Source organism: Drosophila nasuta, chromosome X, assembly GCF_023558535.2.
Source record: "Drosophila nasuta strain 15112-1781.00 chromosome X, ASM2355853v1, whole genome shotgun sequence".
In the NCBI taxonomy this organism is placed as follows: Eukaryota; Metazoa; Arthropoda; class Insecta; order Diptera; family Drosophilidae; genus Drosophila; species Drosophila nasuta.
In genome coordinates, this window is record NC_083459.1 from 31,432,551 (window position 1) to 31,450,682 (window position 18,132).

At 47.5% G+C, this 18,132-nt stretch overlaps 1 protein-coding gene across 1 annotated transcript; it reads left to right on the plus strand.

Annotated features, from left to right (window-relative positions):
• Positions 1–120: 120 nt before the first annotated feature.
• On the plus strand, positions 121–17,117 carry LOC132796418 (protein pecanex). Its single transcript, XM_060807582.1, has 9 exons — positions 121–1,329; positions 1,417–1,798; positions 1,866–5,867; positions 7,065–8,495; positions 8,671–8,831; positions 8,905–9,304; positions 9,997–10,343; positions 10,403–13,126; positions 13,836–17,117. Exons 1-9 carry the CDS (start codon positions 1,177–1,179, stop codon positions 15,090–15,092), a joined length of 10,857 nt encoding a protein of 3,618 aa, XP_060663565.1. The 5' UTR covers positions 121–1,176; the 3' UTR covers positions 15,093–17,117.
• The last annotated feature ends 1,015 nt before the right edge of the window (positions 17,118–18,132 follow it).

Below are 18,132 nucleotides of genomic sequence, written 5' to 3' on the forward strand. Positions count from 1 at the left end.
TAATAATAAGCAGTTTTCAAAATTAGCGCTTTCACACACACGTTTTTCGAAAATGTAGCGTGTGGTATATTTTTGGTATATATGTCAACTATAAAAGGCATATTTTGAAATGATAATTGCGGTCACCCTGCGATAGCGACGGCAGAGACGGAAGACAAGGCAAAATAAAACAAAAAGCATATAGGGAGTGAGTGTTACTTTTGCAAAAAGAAAAAAAATAAAACAGAGAAAAAAGAGGAGCAAAAAGCCAAATAAAGAAAAGTTCAATTTCAATTGCTGAAACGATGCAGATGATGTTTTGATAACAAACATACAACAATGACAACAAACGAAGCAACGAAGAGAAAACGGAGAAAAACCTGCAGCAGCAGCAGCACGTACCAACAACAGTGACTTCGACTTCGACACTTCTACGGTGCACACAAGCTGCATCTCCACGAAGACACTCAAAACCAATAGCAACACTCAGCAGCAACGACAGCATTCAGTCAGCCAGCCAGCCAGTCAGTCATTCAGTCAATCAGTAGTAACAGCAAGAGAGAGAGAATTGAAATTGAAATCGATGTGATGTGATTTGATTTGATTTGATGTGAGTTGAATGCGAGCGAGAGCGCCGTAATCTGAAATCTCGAAATCGAAGTGCAAGTGAAAAGAAAAAGAGTTTCCGCCTTTGCTCTATAAATTTATTATTATTTCATTTCGAGTGTTATTCAGTTCGGTTCGGTTCGGTTACAATTTTTCGTTGGCGTTGTTGTCGCCAAGTGAAGTCAGTCAGCATCTCTCGCGTTGTGCCAATTCTTCTTCGACTTCACTTTCCCCCTTTTCTTTAAATTTTGATTGAGAAGGCGACACACACACTCGAATTTCAACTTCAATGGGCTGACTGAGCTTAAAAAGCTCTCTCTCTCTTCCCCCCTTCTCCACACACACATACACATACAACACACACACGCACACACCCACAACAACGATAATACAAATTACAAATTACAAAAAAAAAAAGAAAATAAATAAATATAACATAGAGCAACACTGAATTGCAAAAGAGAGCGCAGAACAGTAGAAGCAGTGAGTGCAAGTGCGAGTGAGCCAGCGATAACGGCGATCCTTTTGCTTGCTGCGATACTCTCTCTCTCTTGCTGTTGTGTCGAAGAGAGCGATGCAGTATAGGCCAAAATGGGTTCACAGACCTTGGAGATACTGCGCCAAGGCGTGTGGGCCTCACTGACCGGCGGCTACTTCTACGATCCGCATCAGGGTGTCTTCTGCAATGTGGTGCATCTATATCTATGGCTCTACCTGCTCTGTTCGCCCTTTGTCGCCTACCTGGTAAGCTTAATGCGTTGTGCGCTCCCATCACTTAGTCATCACTTGTACTTATCCGTTACTTTTTCCCCCATATATGTATATATCTAGTACTTTCCAAGCACCTGGCTGACATGGTGTTTGTATTGTGTGCTCACCAGCAGCACCATTTTAATGGTGAAACTGATCAATCTGGCCCTGCATCGTTTATACGATCGTGCACAGACCATGTCCGAGGTGAATCTGAAGAGTCAGTTCTTCAAGGTCACCAAGGAGACGGAACAGCGCAGCGATCGAGATCGTGATCGCGAACGCGAACGTGACGAGGAGCATGGCATTGAAATGAAAGTGATGCGTGCCGCAAGCGCTGCCAGCGGCGTTGGAGGCGTTGGCGGTGTTGGTGGCGGCTCGCGACTATCCGTGGAGCAGGCCATCAATGAGGCCAGCGAGGAGAACAGCATCATGTCCATCGACAATGTGAACAGCATCATTGGTGAGCAAATGCGAAGTTCTAACTGTAAATGGGGACACACTTAACTGTCTCTCCATTTTGTTTGTAGATCTCAAGGTTGATGTGCATCGCAAGAATAGCTCCGAGTCCATTGAGCTAATGTTCTATGCACCCTCGATGCTGTCGACGGGCAGTCAACAGGATCAGCAGTCCATTGCCAGCAAATCGATACGCTCCAGCATTGCGAACGCCACACAGAGCAGCAATATGTCGGCCAACGAGTTGTTTAGCAAATATCTGGCCGTCTATCCCGAGGTGGTGCTGGAGGGGGGAACATCGGGCAGCGGCAGCCACAGCAGCCACAATAACAACGATGCCAGCAGCGATAGCCAGCGTTTGCAGGCAGTCAACACAACGACGACGTCGTCGACAACGACGATGGCAGGAACAGGAGCAGGAGGAGCACGCACTGGGCATTTGTCGCGTAAGTGCAGCGAGGTGTTTAGTCGACGTCATCGTCGTCGATTGGAGCGTCAGAGCAGCCTGGATACGGGTGCCTCGGAGCAGCCCACATTTAGTGCTAAACTGATGCGCAATCAATCGGACACGATAGCGACAACAACGGCAGCGGCAACCACAGCGGCGGCAACAACAGCGGCTGCTTCCAGTTTTCTGCACACGAAAGCAACGCAACAACAACGACCACAGACTGCTGGCAATCCGCGTCAGCATTTCATAGCCGGCAGCAGCAACAATAACAACAACAACAACAATAGCAGTAGCAGCAGTACAGCAACAACAGCTGGCGGTGGCGATACGCGTTCATTGCTGTTGCCCAGCATGCGATCCTCGCGTCTGCAGCGTCATCGCAGCTCCGAGACACACGACGAGCGACTGAAGCATCAAAGTCGCGCCGGACTGTTTCAATCACTGCAGCAGCAGCAGCAACAACAACAGCAGCAGCAGCCACAATCGAAGCAACTGGCCGGGGATGATGTGGAGGACATGGAGCTGGGTTTGGGACGCCAGCAAGCGGGCAGCGATGCCTGCAATCGGGCGCTGCAATCGTGGATCTTGGACTCGTCGTCGGATGTGTATTTGGAGGATGATAGCTATACCAAATCGGATCTGGGCATTGAGCAGACACCGCAGCAATCGTTGTCGTTTCGTGGCCAGCAGCAGCAGCAACAACAACAGCAGCAGCATCATCATCACCATCATCATCACCACCATCATCAGCAGCAGCAACAGCAGCATCTGCATCAGTTGCATCACAATCAGCTGCTCATACGCAAGGATCCAAGCAGCACGATGTCAGCGCTGCAGCTTTGGGCGCGACCCACAGAGTCCGGACAGTCGGGAGACGCAATCACGGGAGGTGGAAGCAACCGTAGCAGCACGGCGGCCATGAAGCGACGACGACATTCCAATGCCACCAGCTATCACAAGCAACAGGGCAGCGGCAGCTCGAAGCAAGCGGGCGCCACCTCAGGTGGAGCATCCTCAGGTGGCGGCTCGGGGGTGCGTCGCATCAAGAGCGCTGCGCTGGAGGTGCTGTGTCCGCAGGCCTCTGTCTCGAATCTGTGTCCGCATCCCAATAGCGTGGAGGCAATCAGCGGACAGCAGCAGCTGCGTAATCCTCTGCCGCCGCCCAGCAAGAGTCTCGTGCGCAATCCCCATCTCAATCTGTATCCCCCGCCGCGTCTTGTCGACCAGAACTACATGGAACGTGGCGCCAGTGGCGGAGGAGGAGGAGGAGGAGTTGGGAGCAGCTGTAGCAGCGTCATCTTTGGCAGCGCCAGCGCTTGTGGCTCCACCACCGCCCTGATTGAGCCGCCCGTCTATCCCATTGTGGAGCACCTCGATGAGAAGACGGGCGACGAGACGACGTCTGCATCGTCGCTGCGTCACCAGCATTTGGATCATCATCAGGATCACGACGATGACGATGAGCTCGACGATGTGCCGGTGCGAAGGCGAACGCGTGCCCTGGGCTGCAGTCAGACGCACCACAGCGCCGAGTCGGATGTGGGCGGGATACTGGCGGACGATGACGATGATGTGTTCAAGGATTTCGATGACAATCTGGAGCATATACTCAACGAGCTGCAGCAGACGCACAGCCAGCTGGACGATGTGCTCAAGACCTGCAAGCGGAATACGCCACAGGAAGCCGGCGTGGCAGCGGCCGGCGAAGGAGGAGGAGCTGCCTCCGATGACGAGGAGCTGGACAACAATACGGGATCGCGTTCGCCGCTGCTCAGCAATCGGCAGCAGCAGCAAAGCGCCCGCGAAATGGCTGCGGAGCAGGCGTTGCGTCAGGAGCTAGCGCAGCCAGGTCCAGCAGGCAATGGAGGCGGAGGAGCAGCGGGAGCGGGCGTGGGCGTGGGCGGTGCATCCCATCGCAGCCAGCTGATACGCAGCGAGGCGGACTCGGGTTGCCCCTCGAGCGATTGTGAACAGGTGAGCGCCAGTTCGAAGGATCAATTGCTCGCGGGGATGGAGCAGTTGCCGCCAGCAGCAGCAGCAGCAGCGATCCAGCATCAGCAGCAGCAACAACTGCAGCATCAGCACGAACCGGATGAGGAGCAACCGTGCACCTCACGGATGGCGGCACGCAGTTTGGGGGCCATACCCAAGGTGGTGAAGTATCGGGAACTGATTGGCGACGTGGCCACCAGCAGCAGCAGTAGCAATCACATCGTCAATCTGCATCGCCCCTCGGCGAATGCGTCGCGCAACTCCAGCTCCTCGAACTCCACGCATAGCATCAGCCTGACGGACACCTCCGAGATACACAAGATGCTTTGGGTGATGAATGGCGGTCCCGTGGACGATCGTGGACGTCCCATTGCGGGCCTGCTGACGGATGGAACGCCAGTGCTGGCCAATCCCAACATGGTGCCGCCGAACATGTCCAGCGCACACCTTCAGCTCTATCAGGATATGCTCCAGACGATGCAGGGCAACGCTTGCGGCGCCGGCAGTGTGGAGCACATGACGCTTTCCGGCCTGAATCGCGACAAGTTGCGTCTGGAAGGCAAGTTGATCTACGAACAGATGGCAGCCGCAGCGGCAGCCAACGGTAGCTCGGGTGGAGGTGGCACTGTGGCAACCGGTGGAGAGAGCAACTCGCAGCAATTGGCGCTGATGGGGAGTGCATCGCGTAGCGGGAGCTCGGTGGCAACGGCCGCGTTGCAGGAGCTCTTCAATATGATGCGCAGCGAACGTCAGGCGTCGCAGCAACAGCAGCAGCAGTTGAGCGAGGCAAGTGGTGCAGCCGGAGGAGGAGGCGGTGACTCAAGTGTTGCGCTCTCGCAGCATCAGCAACAGCATCAGCAACATCAACAACAGCAACTGCAGCAGCAGCAACAACAGTTGCAGCAACTGCAACAGCAGCAGCAACAACAACAGCAACTGAGCAGCCAACCCATGCTCAATGTGGACGGACATTTCGCCCAATACTGCGACTACTGGCGACCGCCGTGTCTGCTGGCTGCCGAGAAACCGGTGGCCCCCAAGAGCTTCTACAAGTATCGCTTCAAGTGGTGCGGCCAGGAGCATGAGTTCAAGATCGCCATGGATCGGTTGGAGTTGTTGGCGCTCTTCGATCGCGATCTTCATTGGTTGCACGTGTTGCTGGCGAGCGTTCTGTGCACTTTGGTCGCCTGTTTGGGCGCTGCAATACTCCAGCACAATCACTACAAGGATCTGTGTGTGCTGTTGTTCTGTGCGGTGATTGCGGGTGCTCAGTATTCGCTGGTGAAGAGCGTTCAACCGGATGCCGCCTCACCGGTCCATGGATTCAACAAAACCGTCGCGTATTCGCGAGCCATTTACTTTTGTCTATGCGGCGGTTTGCTGCTGCTCCTCAAGCGTTTGGATGCCGAATATGATGAAACACCGCCGGCCTTGCAGTCCTTCTTCGGGGTTCGCTATTCGCCCGCGAGCGTCGTTGAGCTGCTGCTGCAATCGCTTTATGTGCTGCTGCTGTGCTTTCCCATCATCTTCTCGGTGGGTTTGTGTCCGCAGATCAACACGTTCCTCATGTACCTGCTGGAGCAGCTCGATATGCATCTGTTTGGCGGCAACGCAGCGAGCAGTCTGTTGGGTAAGTGATAGAGATTCAAGAGATATAAAACTAAGTTATGGTTAAGGAACTCTCTATATGTCAGTCTGTTCGCTTGTATTAACATCTAAATCTATATACTAAGTATATAGTTAAGGATCTGCCTGTCTGTCTGTTCGTTCGTATTAGCAAATTGATTTATAAAGATACAATAGATTGGCGTTAGATCTCCTGCGGTATTTCTATTTATCAATTTGAAACATTCCTCCTCAAATTGATAAAAAAAAAAACAATTACGAAAACTACAGTCGAGCACACTCGAGAGACTCGCTATCCATTGTCAATAAAACCATATTCTACAAATATACCAAATTAATATACGCAAAACATACTAAAAAAAAATATACCGAGTCTATATTTGGTAATTCGCAATTGTATTACATTCAAGATATACCATAGAGTAAAAATGTACCAGATTGTCTACCAAAGCAACGTATAAAATACTAAAATATACCGAATACTATATTTGGTTTATCTATATAGTAGTACCTTCAAAATATAACAGTCTACAAAATATACCACATTTTAAAAATACTAAAACATATCGAAGGCATATATCAACAGAGCATTGAGTATTGAAAATATACCATGTATCACAAAATATACCAAATCAGCCAAAGTCTCTAAGACTCGATTGCATTAAAGGAGTTCTTTCACCCTATGAATAGCGGGCATAAAATCAGCTTAGCCCAGCTAGTTTATGGTGATTTCATTAGGATGCGATAAAAATAACTTGCGCGTTATTTGAGTCCAATTAATTAATGAATTGTGCTGGGCAAGAGCATAATAAAGGGCAGTTATTGAATTGCAGGGGGTCATATAAAATTTGTCGTCAATTATATTCAATTTCTGGCCATTTAATTGAATTGAACACTTAAGCAAAGGAGCAAAGACTTGTTGAACTCGATTTACCTGAAGTTATATTGTTTTGTTATGCTTGTATATATGTATATTTCTAATATCAAGTATTAAAACTTGGAAAATAGAATTATAATTATCCTAATTACAGGACTTAAAAAGAAAATAACAAAATTTTTTATAGAAATGTGTTTTTCAATTAGTTCCGAAATTAGTATACTATTGATTTAGATAGATGCTTTAGGAACTTGATTTTTTATTTCCGTAAAATATCATTAATAATAAGAACCGAAACTGATTCCATTTCTCTGCTTTATCTAGGCTCCTTTCTGTGTTTGCTGCGCTCTGTGCTGGCGATCATGCTGCTCTATGGACCGCTTTATGCGTCGCTCGACCAACATCATGGCACACAAAACATACTGTTCTCGATCTTTTGTGCCATGCTCATACCACTGGGATATCATCTATCGCGCTCCGCCAGCGATTTCAGTCACCTGTGGCGTCTCATCAAGACGTGCATTGTGAGCACATATCGCGAGGATGACGACGAGAACGTTAATCCGCTGAACGTGCACAGCAACATCAATAATAACAACAATAATAACAACAACAGCAGCAGTCGGAACAGCAAGGAGAAACAGCCGCTGAATCGTCCCAAGCGTCAGGAGCTATTACGTCCGCGACAGCAGCAAAACAACGGAGCCACTGAACTGATCAGTTCGACGGCGAATAGCAATGAGCACATCGAGTTGAGTTCGCTGGAGAAGCTACAGCAACAGGTGGACGAGGAGCAGGCGCAACAGGAGCAGGATCAGGACGATGGCGATGCTGATGGGGATGGCGATGCGGATGCGGAACAAGAGCTGCAACTGCAGCTGGAGCAGAAGCACAGCAAATCGAAGGCATCGTCGCTGGGCAGCAGTCAAACGCTGGGCAAGACGATCAGCAGCAGTAAACGTGCGATTACCGCATCCAGCTCCTATGCATCGATTGGCGTTGATCCCGCCGATGATGGCCAAGCGGTGGAGCTGGCCGATGATCAGGGGATCAAGGCAACGCCCAGCCACAGCCAGGAGGTGCATGTGTATGAGGAGCCCAAGACTGATGCGGCACAGGATGATAAGATATCCAGTTCCTCCACCACCAATCCGGGTGATATGTCCACGCTAACTGCCGGCGCTGGCACAGCGACCACAGATGCTGTCATCGATGCGGATGGCGATGCTGATGCCGCCGATGGGGATGCCACGGCGGTGCCACAGGACGGTGATGGCGACACCGAGTTGGACAATGAGTTGCCCGATCCGTTGCCGCGTAAACTCCAGGCGACCGTGACGACACGGCTGAAAAACGATCTCGTTGTGATGACCCTGCTGGCGGTCAGTGTGCTTGTGCTGCATTGCAGCACGGTGTTCACGGTCCTGCAGCCGGATCTCAATGTGGTGCTGTATGTCTTCATTGGCACACTGGGTGTGCTCCTCCACTATGCTGTGCCCCAGATGCGCAAGCATATGCCGTGGCTGTGCTTCGCCCGACCGCTGTTGCGACAGAAGGAGTTCGGACAGTTTGAGGTGTTGAATGCACCGCAGATCATGTGGTTCGAGAAGTTCTACATCTATTTGAGTGTCCTGGAGCGTAATGTGCTCTTTCCGCTGCTGGCCATCTCATCGTTGACCGCCGACTCGCAGTTGATTGCCAACAAATTTGGGGTTCCCTGGGGCACGCTCATCGTTGCCGTTTGCGCCATAAAATGTGAGTATACAATAAAGCGGTATTTAATTACCATAAATCGATAGCAAATAGTCTGGCGCCATCTAAAGTTCTAGTTTGGCGCCATCTGAAGTGAGCTTGCCTGGCGCCATCTAAAGTTCTAGCCTGGCGCCATCTATGTGTATCAATTTTAAACATTGCTCCTTTTCCTTTGCAGTTGTGCGCAACGCTTACTCGGATCCCACAAACCAATACCTGATCATCATATTCACCGTCCTGCTCTTTCGCATTGACTTTGCCATGGCCACCGAAAGCTTCATCATTGACTACTTTTTCGTTTCACTCGCCTTCCGCAAATGCTGTGATTTTCTGCTTAAGGTAAGTCGACAATAAATTTAAATGTATGCAAATTCTAAGCTAAAATACGCTCTATCTCTTTTTTGTTTTACAGTTGCAGTTTATAGTGACGTATATAGCGCCATGGCAGATCACGTGGGGCTCAGCGTTCCATGCTTTCGCACAGCCATTCAGTGTGCCGCATTCCGCCATGTTGTTTTTGCAAGCGGGCATCTCAGCGTTGTTATCGACGCCATTGAATCCATTTCTGGGCAGCGCCATTTTTCTCACCTCGTATGTGCGTCCCGTGAAGTTCTGGGAACGCGATTACAACACACGGCGCATCGATCACTCCAATACACGGCTCAGTTCGCAGCTGGAACGCGATTTGGGCGCCGATGACAACAATTTAAATAGCATTTTCTATGAGCACCTCACGCGCTCGCTGCAGCATTCGCTGTGCGGCGATTTGCTCATGGGCAGATGGGGCAATGTTAACCAGGGCGATTGCTTCGGTAAGTAGAGTATTTATACCCGGTACCCATAGGGTAGAAGGGTATTAAAACTTTGTGCCGGCAGGAAATGGTAGAACGAGGCATCTCCGACCCTATAAAGTATTCTTGATCAGCATCAACAGCCGAGACGATCTAGCCATGTCCGCCTGTCTGTCCGTCTGTCCGTATGAAACACTGGATCTCAGAGACTATAAAATTTAGAGCTATAATTTTTTTTCGACAGCATTTGTTATGTTTGCACGCAGATCAAATTTGTTTCAAATTTTTGCCACGCCCACTTCCGCCCCCGCAAATCAAAAAAGTCTAATAACGAAGCGTAATTTTAAAGGTAGAACGGCGAATTTTGGTATATACAATAATTACTATAGTAGTTATGATTCCTGAAATTTCGGTTGCGATCAGATAAAGATTGTGGCTATTTACAAGGGGTCTGAGTTGCTTTGGGTGACGATCTGGTATATTCTGCCGTCTATGGTATATTTTGAATGGTGCACTTTATCGATATATATATATTATATATTTTTAGTATTTTTTAGTATTATCGGTATATTTTGAAAATATGTAATACCGCAATATTTTGCCTTCATTAAAAATGGGTAGCGGGTATCTCACAGTCGAGCACACTCGACTGTAACTTTCTTACTTGTCTTATACTTGTGTTTCAATTAAAAAATGAACCCCTTTTTTTGTAGTGCTCGCCTCGGATGATTTGAATTGTCTGGTGCACATAATCGAGCTGGGCAACGGACTGTGCACGTTCCAGATGCGTGGCCTCGAGTTCCGTGGCACCTATTGCCAGCAGCGTGAGGTGGAAGCCATCACCGAGGATGTGGAGGACAACGATGGCTGCTGTTGCTGTGATCCCGGCCATTTGCCGCGTCTGCTCAGCGCCAACGCCATGTTCTCCACTCGATGGCTCGCCTGGCAGGTGGTTGCCGCCCAGTATGTCATCGAAGGTTACTCCATCTCCGATAATCTGGCCAGCGCAACGCTGCAGGTCTTCGAGTACCGCAAAGTACTCATCACCTACTACATCAAGGTGAGCAATGAGAGTGTTATATGCGAACATGCACTTTAATTATCTTTCAATTTGTGTAGAGCATCATCTACTATGTGGTGAAGAATCCCAAGCTGGAACAGTGGCTGTCATCGGGACCCATACAGGAGGCATTGCAGCATACGCTGAGTCGTCAGTTTGTCGATCTCGATCCCATATTCAACTTCAATCTGGATGAAGATTTCGATTTTCGTGCCGTGGGCATCACACGCTCCAGCTTCTGTTATGTGTACCTCAAGTGGATCAACTACTGTGTGGACAAGCGCAAGGAGTTGCAGCTGGGCAAGGAACCAGCAGCAGCAACTGCAGCGCCGCCACCAACGTCATCCACTGCCACGCCCGCCACAGCGCCAGCATCAACAGCAGTCGCTGCAGCTGCAGCTGTGCAATCCTCAATAGCAGTCGGCGGAGGTGGAGGAGGAGTGGCGATTGGTGTCAGCACAACGGCAACGACAACAGCGAATACAACGCCCGCCCACAACGACTCGAAGAGCACACCGAATCTCTCGTCACATGGCGGCGCCACAGCACCGCAGTCGAAATCGCAATCCCAGCAGCAGCTGGGACGCAGCGTGCGTCCCCAGAAGAGCGCCACAATGAGCGGCAGCGGCAGCGGATGCACAGCGCCCGGTGTGGTGCAGGAGGGGAGCAGTGTGCTCGGTGGCGTCGATCAGTTGAGCAGCTCGCATAGTTTTGCCAACATATCGCGACAGACGTCGGAAAGTGCGCCCCGTCTGGGTGGCTATGTGGGTGTGTATATGGATCAGCTGACGAAAGCTACGACCTCGACGACGGGGAAATCGCTGCGCAAGGAGGATTCGCCACGTACACAGCCAGCGACAGCGCCGACAGCCACAACAGGGATTAGTCATCAGGATGGAAATCTGACAACAATACTGCCCAGCACGATGCCCATGATGCAGGGAGCAGCTGTGGGAACCGGCCTGGGATTGGGAGTGGGAGCCACGAATCAGCGACCGGCCTTGAAGCTAAAAGTGGCGAGCGTGTCCAAGGATGCGCCGCTGGTGTCGTTGTGCCTGGCCTTGGGTCTGTTGGCGCGTCGTTCGCTGGCCACCGCATCGCACAGTTCGTTGACCGGCGTGGAGTTCTTTCTCCACGGTCTGCACGCGCTGTTCAAGGGCGACTTTCGGATTACGTCGCCACGCGACGAATGGGTCTTTGCCGACATGGAACTGTTGCATGCGGTCGTTGCGCCCGCTGTGAAAATGGCTCTCAAGCTGCAGCAGGATCACATCACAAACCCCGATGAGTTCCTCGATCCCCATGCGCTGTACGAGGCCATCGACAGCTGCTCCAAGGAGCTGGTCATTTCCCACGAAGCGGATCCCGTGTGGCGCAGCGCTGTGCTGCGCGGTGCACCCAATTTGCTGGCACTGCGCCACGTCATGGAGGATGGCTCCGATGAGTATCGCATCATCCGGCTGACGAAGCGTTTCCTCAGCTTTCGCGTCATCAAATTGAATCGCGAATGCGTCCGGGGCTTGTGGGCCGGCCAACAACAGGAGCTCATCTATTTGCGCAATCGCAATCCCGAGCGCGGTAGCATCCAGAATGCAAAGCAGGCGCTGCGCAATATCATCAACTCGAGCTGTGATCAACCCATTGGCTATCCCATCTACGTCTCCCCGCTGACCACATCGTATGCGGACACCAATGGGCAGCTGTGTCAGGTGATTGGCGGCGCCATCACGCTGGACACGATCAGGCAAACGGTGCTCGATTGGTGGCATCGCATACGCGAACGATGTCGCCAGGGCTGCAGCTCCGGTTCCGCCATGGAGGCCTCACTACAACTCCAGGGCGGCACCTGCAATTTCGGCAGCGGCGGCAGTGTTGTGGGCACCGGTTCCACAGTGGCCACAACAGCTACACGTGGTGCCGCCAGCGCAGCGGGAGCACAGAGTAATCTGAGTGCAGCTGGCGTGACGGGAGCTGCGGGCTCAGTCGGAGGAGCAGGAGGAGGAGGAGGGGCAGCAGGCGGCGGTGGAGGCAGCGTCAGTGCACCGGGCACAGCGAGCAGCACGGGCGGCGATTCGGGTGGCGAATTGGCGCCGGTGTTCATATCGGCACCGCTCTACAACACGCTCACCGTCAACAGCTACTACGGCGTCCGATCGGGCAATGTGCCGGGCATGAGTCACGGCATGGCGGGCAGCCTGGGCGGCAGCTATGTGAGCGACACGTTGGCCGTGGTGCGCGGCGGCTTGGCCGTGATGCCAGTGAAGCCCACGTCGACAACGCTGATTGCGGGACTGTTGAATCGTGAACGGGATCAGGATCAAGTGGCTTCCGGTTCGAATTTGCGTGCCAGCAGCAGTGGACCGCGTGCCGCGCGCAGTGCAGGAGCAGGAGGTGGAGGAGGCAGCGGGCAGTTGCAGGCGAGCGCACGACGCGCTACCTTGCCCATTGCCAGCGGCACCTCAGACGTCGTCGTCGCATTGCCGAGCAGCAAGGATGCAGCGCCCATGCGTTCGGAACTGTTGGCTGAGCATGAGCCCAGTCCGCGTGCCACGAAGCTCTCCTCGTCCTCCGGCAGTCTCGGCGTTGCCATGGGCGTGGGTAACATTATAACCACGCCAGGGGATTATCCACGCAAGACCAAGGGACCCATTTGCCTCATGGCCAATGAGGCAACCACGACAAGCGCAGCAACAGCAGCGGGAAGTGCGGCGGCGGCAAATGCGACGCCTCGAAAGCCTCGCATTGAGATTTACAGAAAGGTCATCATCGTGGACGACACAGGGGTGAGTTGAAGCTAGATTTACTTTGTGCCGGCAGGAAATGTATGCAACAGGTAGAAGGAGGCATCTCCGACCCTATAAAGTATATATATTCTTGATCAGCGTCAACAACCGAGACGATCTAGCCATTTCCGTCTGTCTGTCTGTCCGTATGTCCGTATGATACACTGGATCTCAGAGACTATAAGAGATAGAGCTCTAATTTTATTTCGACAGCATTTGTTAGGTTTGCACGCAGATCAAGTTTGTTTCAAATTTTTGCCACGCCCACTTCCGCCCCCGCAAATCAAAAAAATCGAATAACAAGCGTAATTTTAAAGCTAGAGGTGCAAATTTTTTGTATATATAATAATAACTATAGTAGTTATGATTCCTGAAAATTTGGTTGCGATCAGATTAAAATTCTGGAAGTTATTGAAGAAATACTTTTGTATGGGCAAAAACGCCTACTTACTAGGGGTCTTTGTTTTTTTTGTCTGACAATCTGGTATATTGTGCCGTCTATGGTATATTTCGAATGCGGTACTATATCGATATACCAAATATACCACTTAGTATACTTATTTGTATTTTTGTAGTATTTTGGTATATTTTGAGAATAATATCGCAAAATATATTTCTTTTATTCAAAATGGGTATCGGGTATCTCACAGTCGAGTACACTCGACTGTAGCTTTCTTACTTGTTCTAATCACTCCACACTCACACACAGATTTACGATTGTCTGGACATCATCGATGCTGTGGTCTGGCCAACGGATCACATGCGTGCCAACGGCGGTCGCTTGAGCTGGAAGGATTGGGAACCGAGTGCCGGCATGGTGGGTCATGTGGTGCACGTCTGGGTGCCCAACCACAAGGATGTGCTCTTCCGTTCGCATGTGAATCGCTGCGTCTATCTAATCGAGATCGGCGAGCATTATGTGCCCGTCGAGGAGCTCGGATTACGTGAGTACAATCAAATCTTGGGCAGCAGCAGCGAGGAGATGGCCGCCAGCTCGCGTCGCAGTTCGATGCAACGCGACTTCCACGAGTACACCAGCAGCATGCAGCAGAAGCTGGCGGGGATTACGGCCAGCGCCAGCAGCAGTGGCAGCAAATCCCACAAGCACAAGATACGAGCCGTTAGCAGCAGTAGCAGCAGCGATGATGATGACGATGGCGAATCGAATCCAATCGTTGATGACGACATGTTCCGCTGCAGTGCGTCTGGCAGTGGAGCTGGAGCAGCGGGTGGCACAACAGCAGCAGCTAGAGCTGGTGTCTTGACATTGCCGCCGGGTGTGAATCCACCGCCGGGCATTGATCTGATGAATTTCAGCACGCTGCTGAACATGTGGAAACTGATTGCCGACAAGAAGAAGCAAGCGATCAACATTGACACATCCGAGCCATTTGCTGCCTTCGATTATACGGGCGAGCTGCCGCCGGAGCTGATGCGTCAGCTGGAGGAGAGTCGTTTGGCACAGCAGCAGCTGCTCGAGGAGCAGCAGGAGGAGGAGCTGCGCAAGCATTTACAACAGCTCGAAGACGATGCAAATGCTCTAGAAGCCGAGCAAGCTGCGGCAGCGGCGACAACGACGACGACGAGTTCGCCGCCTTCGATTGAGGAGTTGTCGCTGGAGCCAAGCGGAACACCAACGCCAAGTAGCACGCCGATCACAACGACGCCCACACCGCCGCCAGAGCAGGCCGAGAAGCAGTTGGAGTTGGAGCAGTTGCCGGTGGAAGAGGAGCAGCAGTTGGAAGCAGTAGCTAAGCTAGTGGAGAAGGAGGTAGAAGCAGAAAAAGTGGAAAAAAAGCAGGAGGCAGAGTTGGAAACGCTGCCAAAGGCGGAGGAGCATGAAGAGCAAACGGAGGAGACAACACAAGAAGAGGTCGAAGAAAAGGAGGAGTTGGAGAAGCAGCAGCAGCAGCAAGAAGCGGAGGATGAAGAGGATGAAAGCGCAGCGAGTGGCACCACAGTTTAGACAGAGACAGACAGACAGACAAACAGATCGAATAAGAATGAGATAAAGATAAAGATACTGGATAGGACGACAGCGCTTGCTATATCATTCGAGTGAACAATTACCCAGCGTTAAGCCCCAACTAAAAAACTAAAAACCTAAACCTAAAACTAAAACTAAAACTAGATCGATAACGATAACGAATTCAACAAAATACTTCCAAGTAACATACGCAAGTAAATGTAATCAAAGTAGAGTTTTTAAAACGACTGTAAAAAGCATTGGATAAATGTAAATAATACACAACAACAACAAGTACATATTATACTATTAGCTATAGTTTTGTTATACTATATATTGTCGCCTGTACATACATAACATATATATAAAAACTGATGATGAAATGGAAAGGAAAGTAGAAGAAAGGAAAGAAAACAGACGGCGGTTGGATTAGCTTTTTCACTAAATTTTAGTCGGTAAAAACATTCGTAAACAAATTAATTAATTCATTAATTATGTATAGACAGAATTCTTACACTAATTCGATTCTAAACACGACACACAGAAAAACAACAAAAAAAAATGAAAGCAAAAATTACATTTTTGTTAGTATTACAAAAACAAAAAAAAAACATGGAAATGATATATATATAACTATTATATAGCCCTCATATATATATACATATATATATCGAAATGGAGCAGGACGCAATGAAAGGAAAAACAACTCAAAACCAAAATGCTTTTCACTAATTTTACTCTAATTATTATTACGATTATTATTATTATATTATATTATTATTATTATTATGGTAATACCCGGTCCTTGCCCATGTCTTGTGTCTTCTTTAAACTAATATTAATATACAACTATTGCTTTCCTAGCCAATACACACAACATTAAAACAAAAACAAAAAAAAAAATCAAATGAAAACTAACAAAGAATTTATATAAATTTATTGATTAAACAAAAAAAACAAAGCGAAACACAAAACATACCAAAATTTTACTGTTAATTATTAATGTAAAAGAAAATAAAGCATAACAAAACCTTATCACTAAATAAATAATATATACAAGTATTTAAACTATATAAGATGTAAGTTGGCAAAAACAGAAACAAGAAAAACAAATTGACAATTGAGAATGGAAACCAATTAATTAATTAAGCAAAGTCAAAAAGTTGTTGTTGGTGAATGATAAATATTAAAAACCAAAAAACAACTACAATATATTGATCAATTGACATATTGACGAACCGATCTTGTTGATGTTGATGATGGATAAATGATAATGACAAAAAAAAAATGTAAAGCTCTCACGTTGCCTTAATACATTAGACTGATTTTTTCTACACACGCATACACACACACACTCACACACACATACACTCGTAGACAACACACACACACAATACACTCACGAATACATACATACACTTGTTTATATGCATGTATATAATATATATAAAAATATATATATATATATCAGATATACATGATATACTCAAAATTCGATACACGTTAAAAACTATTAAATAAAAAATATGAGAAAAAAAACAAAAACGAATTCAGAATATGTATAATAATTATGGTTGCGAGTATTTACATAGCTAAAGGAATATATCATTCAAAATAAAAAAAAAACAAAACACTAAATGATTAAATAAATACCCTGTAATATATGGACAAGGTGCAATTTGCATGCGCTAAAAACAAAAGAAAAAAAGAATATTACAAATAAAATAAAAACTAGAAAAATGCCCAAATAATTTTTCCAAATACACAAATTAAGCATATTGTAAAACCAAAAAAAAAAAACATTTATAATTATAAAACAACAACAAAAAAAATGAAGAAAAAAAAACGGAAAAACGTAAATGAAAGCCGAAAAAAAGAGAACAGCACACGAACAAAAAAAAAAGAAAAAAGAAAAGAAATAAATGTTTGCCAGCAATTAAATGTACCCATCCCTCCCCACTTTCAGTAAATGTATCTGAAACTAGCCAATCTTCAAGAAAACTAAACTAAAAAAAAAAACAGAAACTAATAAATGGTACAGTACAACAACAACAACAAAGGCAAAAACAAATGTAACACATAACATATTACAAGAAAAGAAAAGAAAAGAAAAGAAAAGAAAAGAAAGAAGAGAATACAAAAGAAACAAAAATGAAAATGAAATGAAACGTATATTGTATTGGAACAACTATCGAAACAATTTAGCTGTTAATGACATTTTAATTCCCGATTCCATTCAATGTTCAATATTCGATTTGGTTTGTTCCTTTTTGAAATTCTATTTAGTTCCAATTTATATATGTATATACGATTAAAATACAAATAAAACAAAAAACTTGTTATACAAAAGCAATGCATTTTTTTTCATTAGTACATTACACAAATTTTAGCTGGAAAAAAGAATGAAATGAAAAGGAAAAATTATAAAATTTAAATAGAATTTATTAAATTACAGGTAAGTAATTAACTTTATTTTTTACAAACTTTTGCAAATTTAAGATTTGTGCAATTTAAATTATAACGCTCAATTAGTAAAATTTCCAATTTAACTTTCGTTTAGCAAGATTTCAAAATTTAACGTTCGCTTTACCAAAGACTCAAAGCTTTTGTGATACAAACACTCTTTACTTTATTTTTTACAAACTTTTGCAAATTTCAAATTTCTGCGATTTATATTTTAACGCTCATTTAATAGAATTTCCAATTTAACTTTCGTTTAACAACTCAAAGCTTTTGTCCTACGCACACTCAATGCAAAAAAACACACTCAATTTCCACTCAACCAGAAATTCCACTCAAATGATGTAGATCTGCTTGCTGCTGGATTCTGTTCGCCTGGTAGCTCAGTATCGAATTACGTTCCTTTTAGCTGTTGCCGCAAAAACTTTCCACAGCCCTCAACCGAAATTGGCACAGCGAACAGCTGAAAATAAGCCAAAGTTCCAGGCGAAGTAACAGGCAAACAGAAATCAGCAGCAAGTAGCAAAAGTTCTTGAGTGAAAAAACTGAGAGCGCTTGCTTGCGAGATGAGCTTAAATTT